General features: G+C 43.5%; 1 protein-coding gene across 11 annotated transcripts; it reads right to left on the reverse strand.

The window, feature by feature from the left end:
• Nucleotides 1–677: 677 nt before the first annotated feature.
• On the reverse strand, nucleotides 678–8212 carry hmbox1b (homeobox containing 1 b). 11 transcript variants are annotated; one of them, XR_013787634.1, is made up of 12 exons: nucleotides 7984–8212; nucleotides 4651–5166; nucleotides 4442–4527; nucleotides 4252–4362; nucleotides 3979–4132; nucleotides 3717–3799; nucleotides 3536–3631; nucleotides 3296–3390; nucleotides 3019–3102; nucleotides 2485–2915; nucleotides 2294–2391; nucleotides 697–1849 (listed from the first exon to the last, which is right to left on the reverse strand). XR_013787634.1 is itself a non-coding variant. In XM_079474413.1 (10 exons), exons 2-10 carry the CDS (start codon nucleotides 5163–5165, stop codon nucleotides 2772–2774), a joined length of 1365 nt encoding a protein of 454 aa, XP_079330539.1. In that variant the 5' UTR covers nucleotide 5166; nucleotides 7984–8209; the 3' UTR covers nucleotides 678–2771. The 11 variants fall into 11 exon arrangements, 6 of the variants coding, with proteins under 6 accessions (XP_079330539.1, XP_079330536.1, XP_079330537.1 ...); XR_013787635.1 differs by having other exon boundaries at nucleotides 699–1849; nucleotides 3296–3405; XR_013787636.1 differs by having other exon boundaries at nucleotides 699–1849; nucleotides 3296–3387; nucleotides 7984–8209.
• Nucleotides 8213–9678: the final 1466 nt, after the last annotated feature.

A 9678-nucleotide genomic window follows, 5' to 3' on the forward strand; every position in this document is an offset into this window, starting at 1 on the left:
GTGTGTGTGTGTGTTTGATGTGTGTGGTGTGTTTCATGTGTGTGAGTGTGTGTGTTTGATCTGTGTGGGTGTGTGGTGTGTGTGTGTGTGTGTTTGATGTGTGTGTGTGTGCTTCATGTTTGTGCGTCGTGTGTGTGTGCTTCATGTGTGTGCGGTGTGTGCGTTTCTTGTGTGTGTGCGCTTCATGTGTGTGCGGTGTGTGTGCTTCATGTTTGTGCGTCGTGTGTGTGTGCTTCACGTGTGTGGGTGTGTGCTTCATGTTTGTGCTTCACGTGTGTGCAGTGTGTGTGTGTGCGCGGTGTGTGTGCTTCATGTTTGTGCTTCATGTGTGTGTGCTTCATGTTTGTGGTGTGTGTGTGTGCTTCATGTGTGTGGGTGTGTGTGCTTCATGTTTGTGCGTCGTGTGTGTGTGCTTCACGTGTGTGGGTGTGTGCTTCATGTTTGTGCTTCACGTGTGTGCAGTGTGTGTGTGTGTGCTTCATGTGTGTGCGGTGTGTGTGCTTCATGTTTGTGCGGTGTGTGTGTGCGGTGTGTGCGTTTCTTGTGTGTGTGCGCTTCATGTGTGTGCGGTGTGTGTGTGTTTCATGTGTGTGGTGTGTGTGTGTTTCATGCATTTATGTCTTTGTTTAAAGTGTGCGTGCGTGTTTCGTGTGCCCACACGTGCTTGAACCTTTAAACCAAACAAGCAAACACCCTCTGCATCATTAATATACTTTTATTCTCCAGAGGATAAAGTAGTAAAATAAACAGAAGTTTTAAAAAAAGTCATTTTAAACAAAGAAACTGTACAAAAATGTTCATATATATACTATAGTATAATTACAGAACAGTCTACTGTCCAAAAAAGGCACTAAATTCTTAAATGGGAAATACAGATGATTCAGAACAGAAATCAATATCATTATTTGATTCAACTGATCTTTAACTGCATTATGTTTCTTTTTACAAGCCGTGATTGACAGAGAAAGAAGAGAATGCACCCTGAATAACTGAATTGAAAGCAGCCCCTTTAAACCAGAAGGGTTCACGAAAAACAAACAACATTTGGTGGTCTGAATACAAACCAAAAACAGTACATATTCTGCGTCTGTGTGAAACTGTGTCACCGGGGCTTGAAGCGATACTGTAGTTTGGCACGATATGTGTGTACGGAAGCTTAGAATTATTCACTTGGAAACACAATCTGTTTGCTGAGAGCAAAGGTTCAGTTTTCATTCAATGATAGTTTTAGGTGAGCTAATGGCTCGCACACTTTTTAAAGTAGTGTTTTCAGAACGGAGGGACTTTCACATGTATTTAACGACGCACATTAACACAAGAGACTGCTCTGAACAAATATGTGTTAAACCATAAAAAACAACCTTGATTTAATCAACAAAAATGGCATCATTTCATAAATATCACTTGATTATTTGTACAGATAAGATGAGCCTCATTCATGAAACATGAGCACAATAAATGTTTTTGATTGGCAGGTGATGAGAACAATTTACACTAAATCCATCTGCTCCTGCATCATGAACGCGGCCCAAAGGAGGAATAAAATACATCTAAAATCTCTTCTGAGTAAAATGTGCTACATTTTGGATCCAAGCTTATGTTAGACGAGAGTTCAGACTCTCAGAGCCGCGTGGCAGCAGAGAGCAGATACACATGAGTCAGTCTGGCTTATTAACACTGACAAATGACATCAACATACAGTAAAAACGAAAGCATCGTGATGCACTGGCCAAATCAAACAACAGAGAGTGTGCACGTTTACTCTTCACATCGTGATGTTTCTGACTGCTGTCTGCGATCTTCAGCCAGAATCTCAGGAATGATGTCACGTCTGGACAGACCCGGTTCTCTTGCGCATGAATACAAAACAGAAGCTTAATAAATACAAACATAATAACGCTGAACAGTCACTTTGGGTAACGCTGGACAGTAAGAGTTAAATAAAGCGCTGTCTTTGTGAATTGAGGTCTCTCTCTCTCTCTCTGCAGGTTCATTTAGAGTCCTGGAGACTTTCGCACAAGGTAACGCTCCACTTATAATTCTTAATTCAGTAACCAAATCAAACCGGATCAGGTCACATTAAAAAACATTTGGAAGCATTGTGACATCTTTCATGTGACCATGAAGCACACTACATTGTCTCTACACTGTAATATAGTGCTTGAACAACACGTGGCAAGCATAATGGCAGTACAGCGAACACTACGACGCCCGTCTTTATTTGCGTTACAGTAATGAGATTTGCTGAGGTGAGCGATGTGTGCTAAAAACTAGCTTAAGCAAAATGTGTTACCTTTCATGTTGTGGAGAAATGTGACCTTGAAGGCTTCTTAACAGCTTTTCACCCAATCAGAGTGTGACAAAACGACTCGCAAATGGAATGAAAGCTGACTGTAGAGGAAATCAAGTGTACAGACGTCACAATCCGTCACTAATGCTGAAGCAGAAACAAACCACAACTGTACGGAAATGTTACCGACTGACCTCTCTCCTGAACGACAGCCGCACGGATCGGCCGTGAGAACTGAGGAAATACGTTTACTGGAATATACAGACAGGAAGCACACAAAACTATTCGAGTTACTGGACTGGAATGAGGTACGAGGTTTGGGTCAGAGTTCAGCGAGGGTTTGAACGCTGTGTGTGTCACGTGTATGTTACGTTCAGTGGTTCAGCAGGAATGTCGAGGTGATATTAAGATTCTAAAAGCTTGAGATAAGAGCGTTGTTTTGGTCAACTGCCACACACACACAGCCCTCCTTTTCCCTTCCTCAGTCGTCATCGATTGCCTCCGTTTTTATTTCACTGGCCACGCCTCCAGGCTGGGATAGGGCGAGGATGCTGTGATTGACGGCTGCCATCTCCACGGCGAGAGAGATGGGGTCCTGGTGGTCCGTGTGATTGGCAGCATCATCCTTGAAGAGAGTCAATGATGTTTCTCACATAGTAAAGTTAAAACAAGATTTAAAAACAAGATCTTTGACAGTCGGAAGAAATGTTAATAAGTCACGCGTGTACCTGTGTTGGTGACGTTGGCTCCAGCCGGTAGTAACCGAAGGGCCGGTTCACGCCTCTCTTTTCAAAATAGGAAACATCACAACCCTGCAGTGTATTGAAATCAATGAGAAATAGTATCAGGACATAATCTTTCATTCATACTACATGCAGGTATGCAGCAATTCTCTGTGTACATGTGAGGAGCATTTAGTGTACCGTTCACCTAAACTCGCATGTGTTAACATACGTGTGTCTGAGGTCTCAGTCCAGGTGAACATGTGATTTATTCATAGGTCACCTGTTCGCTGTAGTCGTTGGCGTCGACGTCGTCGCTGTTAGAATGTCCACCCGGACTCTGCACGTCTATCCCGTGGTTCTCCAGGATTGTGGCTTCTTGGAAAAAAGACCCTGTCATGAAACATCTGAAGCTCTTCAAAAACCACAACAAACATTCAGCAAACATTTACAGCCCGTGACCGATCTAGTAAACACGCTAAAAACATTTTAAAAAAATTGTTTAGTGTAAGAAATACAGTACCGATATTAGCCCGCCTCTTGATCTCCTTGCGACGGTTGGCGAACCAGTTGTAGACTTTTAGAGACGTGACTCTTTCTAAGTCTGACAGCTTCTTTCCTGAACAAAATAAAGTTTAGAGAGGACTGAAAAGCGTGAATGTAACGCTCATTCGTGGGGCATGAGATTGCGTGTTGTGATGTACCTGGTTTCTGAATGACAGCGTTGCAGGCGTTGGCGATCTCCTCTCGTTTGGCTTCATCTGGATATTGATTATCACTGAAATAACTGGAGATAAGAGTGAAAATGTTCATGTTTTCATGTTAGACTGGGAGAGTTCAGAGGACGTCTACTTTACTAATAATCTGATCTAAACAACCAATGCACTGCTGTTGTAGAGTGATGAAATGGCTGCATTCCAGCTCAGCCAACGGTGTGAGTTTGAGTTGGCGATCGCTCCGTCTCACCTCTCCATGACAGCGAGACATTCTTTCCTCCAGGTGAATCGACTGCCTCTGCGCAGACGGAAGCTTCCGGTGGAGGAGTTTATAGGAGGAGGGGTTTGACGCCATTCCATCTCGTCCAGAGCCACAGGGGCGGGGCGCATGTTTAGTGTGGCACCTGAGGACAGATAAAAAGTCACATCAGAAGCTGTTACACTCATTTAGCCCTCGAGCACAAATACACTCATGACTGTGAACCTCTTTCTTTCTCTTATACACAAACACAGATGTGTTTACCAGGTGTGGTCCTCTCGAGCTGGTACCAGCGGTAGAAAGCGCGTTTCTTCTGTTCGCTCAGATCTGAACCCTGCTGGAGAAGCCAGTGAGAGATTCGACTCTGACTGATGCCTGAGAGAGAGAGAATGTCATTTACGTAACTGACTGGAACGGGCAGAAGATGTCACATGAGGGGTGAAAGCAGACTGACCTGTGACCTGAGCCACCACGGCCTGTGAGATGCGTCTGTTGCCCAGGAAAGCTTTGATTTCATCTTTCACCAGCGTGCTGTCCCGTCTGCACAGAAACACCATGACCGCAATTCAACTTCTGACTTGATATTTAATGAACGAGAGGCTTGTGAGTACATGACAGAATATTCATTTTTGGCTTCACTTTAAATTGACCTTTGACCCTGACCTCATGAGCTCCTCCACTTTGTCATCTACATCCAGGTCCTCCTCTGACGCCTCCAGCCCGTATGACCTCACAGCCGATGCGCTGTTCACCGGGTAACGGTTTGGAGATAGCTTCCCATTGGGCGTTGCTGCCAAAGTGTCCCGCCCGTTCTGCGCCATGGCGACCAGAGAGACCGGCGAGGGTAAGACCGTGGTTGGAGAAGTGGCGTAACTGTTGCTGGGCGATAAGTTACTGTGGAACTGCGTCTGCGTTGCCGTGGAAGTGGTGGAGGATGCTGCCAAGGGGGCGCTGTTAGCAGTGTTTGAGGTGGGTGTAGTGCTGGAGGTGGTACTGTTGTTAGCGTTAGTGTCCGTCGGGCCGCGCCGGCCGAATTTATCCCCGTGCTCGCGGTCGAGCCGCTCCAGTGTGTCCAGGGCGTGCAGGATCTCGGGTTTGGTCATACCTGTACGCCGCAGTCTCTGGAGCAGGTCGATCTGCTCGATGGTGAACCGCGGCTCATCGGTGTAGTGAGACATTCTGTCGAGACACACAAACGGAGTTATAAAGATCACTCACTTCCAGTTTGTGCATTACAATAAAAAATGGTCAAGCTGAATCAAGTTGCATTCTGGGAATAAGAATTGTTCATAATGTTTTCCGGCTGTATACTGCAGATTTTGTGTGCAGAATTTGTTCACCCAAGATGCCAATGAGTGAATGATCATGTTTTCAAGCGTAGCAGCGACATCAAATGCAAAAGAGTGGAGTTATGATGATGATAATAGCAGAATTCCTTTCATCTGACCTACTTAGAATTCGGTTTATCCAAGACTGCTTTCATCAACAAAGCAAGAGCCATTACTCTCGCTGTTGTCAGGGAAACCATCCGCCCCGACGACGGATGAAGATGTTAATATTACTTTGCATTTAAAGCACACGACACAAATATAAAGCGTGTTCTGTTTAACGGGTTCATCTCGAGCACATGGGTTTATATTCAGCTAATGGTTACACACTAAACGGATAGTTGGTAATAGATAACCAGCCAACAGGTTACATTTTAATTGTGTGGAAAGACATAAACGTTGAAATCTCTGAGCAATAGTCAAAGTGATGCTTGTGTTAAGAAACGGCACCATTAAAGCTAAATGCAGCAGCCGATCCCGAAATAAAAACCCCAGGGTCCACGTGGCAACTAACTTAACCATCCCAACAGTGCATCTGGTTCGAGGCAGCCCATGTGTTTACTGTGGTTCCACACAAACTATATTTACACTGGTTATCCGTTAACCTTCCACGGCTGAACACTGTGATAGTCTCCACATAATTGCATCCTTTTAGATATCAGATGAGTCGACTGCGATTGGAACGTGGCAGCCACTGCGGCTTTCTAAAAATACATCGCTGTAAGGCTTTTGACACAAATATAAATTGACAAAAATGCGAGTCTGCGCCACGGCGGAGAAATGAGAGGGAGACGGCCGTCTGCCGTGTTCTTATGATCTGAAGAACTAATGCATGCGCAGGGGGTTATCGGTCGTAAGCCCTGCTGCATTCCCGCCGCGTGGCACCTTTATAGGCATAAATCCAGCATTAAACACTGCAGACGCTCACTGCGGGGCTCTTTAAGAAGAAGACACAGCTGCAGAGAGACTGCATGTCAAAGATGCAGTTCACTGCACCACACACACGTGCATCAGATCAAAGCAAACCGGACTGCATGCTTGCAAACAAACGTTCAGCCGCGGCTAATAACACTTGTCTCATCTGTATTCAATAATCCGAGACATTTTGAAAAACCATAATGAGCAAATGAAATGTTATGTTAACTGACTGTTCGTAGAACATCCAGAAGAAAAAATGACACCTGTATTACTTTTCTAAAACTTTTACCGGACCATAAAGAAATAGTTCACCCCACAATCCAACTTTCTTCATTTCGTCACCTTCACGTCATTCGAACCGGTACAGAACTGTTTCTTCGGTGGAACACAAAAGAAGATATTTGGAGAAATGTTCTAGTGGTTTTGTGCCCATACAATGGAAGTCAATGGGGTTTGGGCATGAGGTTTGAAAGAGTCTCAAAACCTCTCAAATTTGGTACACAAACACAAATACTTATGTCATTTAATGCATTGTTTGATGTTTAGGCCTAATACAGTATGGGTTATGATTATTATATGTGTATTATCATTTTAAGGCTTTATTTTTACCCGACAGAATTTTTTGTTTGTGTCTAGTTGAAAAGTTGTAGACATTTGAAAAGAACATTTTATTTTTGTAATTCCAATACCGTGACACTTTTGTTAAAGGTTATCATACCGTCAAAATCCAATACCGGCCCATGTCCGATGGGCTCCAGTGTGGTTTGATTATCAACATTCTTCAAAATATATATTTGATTTTTTGTGTTCTGCAGAAGAAAGAAAGTCAAACATGTCCAATAGTTGATTCAAGAATTGTGGGTGGACTATGCCTTTAAATAATCGACAGCAGACCCATCACAGCTACAGACTTCATGAGCTTCGCTAAACGACATTAATGATGTAATGATGTAAAGATGTAAAGATGTTTATCTGCGCCGAACACGTGAAGGGTGGAGTTTCTGGAAGCCACTTACAGACTCTGTCAACTCAAGTTATGAATGCAGATCAGACAAAACTGCACCAAACTCATGATCAATGAGGTTTATTGACAAAACATTCAGAGAACTTCAGTGTGCAGGACCTTCCGTGATCTGTGAATCTGATAAAGCCATTGAGTGTTAAATAAGACATCTTATAAATGCATGTCATATGATGATGATGATGATGATGATATAAGCAGATCAGACGTCCAGTGTTCATGCAAATATATCATATATACAGTATATACCCCAACCCTCACTTTGCATGAAACATGCTTTAAATCCCAAACATGGCCAGTTTGAACTCATATAAACAAAGAGTTTTGCATGACTCATGTGTCCTGACCTCTGCAAACAGACGCCAAACGACCTTTAAATAACCGCACACGTGCATTCATAAATCCCGCAGCGTTATTTACATGATCGCTCGCGCGTGACTATCCGCGAAGAAATATGACGAATGTGCAACGCCGCATTAATAAATACACGAGTTCAGCACTTTAACTCTGTGCTAACTAGCTACGCAACTCAATAACTTTGAAGTCATTCATCAACAAACTATCTAGTGATGCGGAAAATGCCTTTGAGCTGCGTGTCGAGTTCTGACGCGCGCGTGTTTATCAACATAAACAAAAACGAACTGATTTGTGCAGACGGCTAACTGTTAGTTAGCTTAGCACGAGCTAAAACAAACTGACTCGCCTCGCAAATAAACTCGCGTTTCTTACCTGTAGAGAGGAAAACACACAATGTGTGAGCGCTGGAGATCATTTAACGCGCTCTGTCGGGCGGTGGCGATATTATTTGATGTGATGTTGTGAAGAAGACTCGCCCTGACTGACTGACTGACTGACTGACTGTCTTTGTCTGACTGACAGCAGCCGCGATGACGTCACGCCCAGCGCCGCACAGCCACATGGGGAATGTAGTTCGTCCCTTTCGCAGCGTGACGGAATCGACGGGAAGGTCAGGAGGGCGTTTAAACAAGGAAAGTACAACAAATAGAAAAGGACAAGTCAACTATGTGATGACTGGTCTGATGTTTTATTATGATCCCATAACGTAGTCCACAGGTGAGGAACATTCACGTGCCGAAGACACATTTCGTTTTCCTTTTAATGTATTTAGAAATGTGCGTTTCGCTTTTAAACTAAACTAAACATCGCATTGCATTTAAACGACCACCACTTTGAACTAGAAGTGAGTCAAGTAAAGTCAACTTTATTTATAAAGCGCTTTTTGACGATTTTCAATTGACTATGAGAAGAACATATAAGGTTATACAAGGAAAAAGTAAAGAAGGTGAAAACGCAGAAGACAGACACACACGCCGATTCAAACACTCCACGCACGCAATATGCACACAAAGAAGACACACAATACGTGCACATAGACACACACAATATGCACACACACACACAGACACACACACAATACGTGCACATAGACACACACAATATGCACACACACACACAGACACACACACAATACGTTCACATAGACACACACAATATGCACACACAGACACACACACAATACGTGCACATAGACACACACAATATGCACACACACACAGACACACACACAATACGTTCATATAGACACACACAATATGCACACACACACACAGACACACACACAATACGTTCACATAGACACACACAATATGCACACACAATACGTGCACATAGACACACACAATATGCACACACAGACACACACATAATACGTTCACATAGACACACAAAATATGCACACACAGACACACACACAATACGTTCACATAGACACACACAATATGCACACACAGACACACACACAATACGTGCACATAGACACACACAATATGCACACACACACACACACACAGACACACACACAATACGTTCATATAGACACACACAATATGCACACACAGACACACACACAATACGTTCACATAGACACACACAATATGCACACACAGACACACACACACAATACGTGCACATAGACACACACAATATGCACACACAGACACACACACAATACGTGCATATAGACACACACAATATGCACACACAGACACACACACAATACGTGCACATAGACACACACAATATGCACACACAGACACACACACACAATACGTGCACATAGACACACACAATATGCACACACAGACACACACACAATACGTTCATATAGACACACACAATATGCACACACAGACACACACACAATACGTTCACATAGACACACACAATATGCACACACAGACACACACACAATACGTTCACATAGACACACACAATATGCACACACAGACACACACACACAATACGTGCACATAGACACACACAATATGCACGCACAGACACACACACAATACGTGCACATAGACACACACAATATGCACACACAGACACACACACACACAATAC

This window comes from Barbatula barbatula, assembly GCF_947034865.1.
Source record: "Barbatula barbatula genome assembly, chromosome: 15".
Classification (NCBI taxonomy): domain Eukaryota; kingdom Metazoa; phylum Chordata; class Actinopteri; order Cypriniformes; family Nemacheilidae; genus Barbatula; species Barbatula barbatula.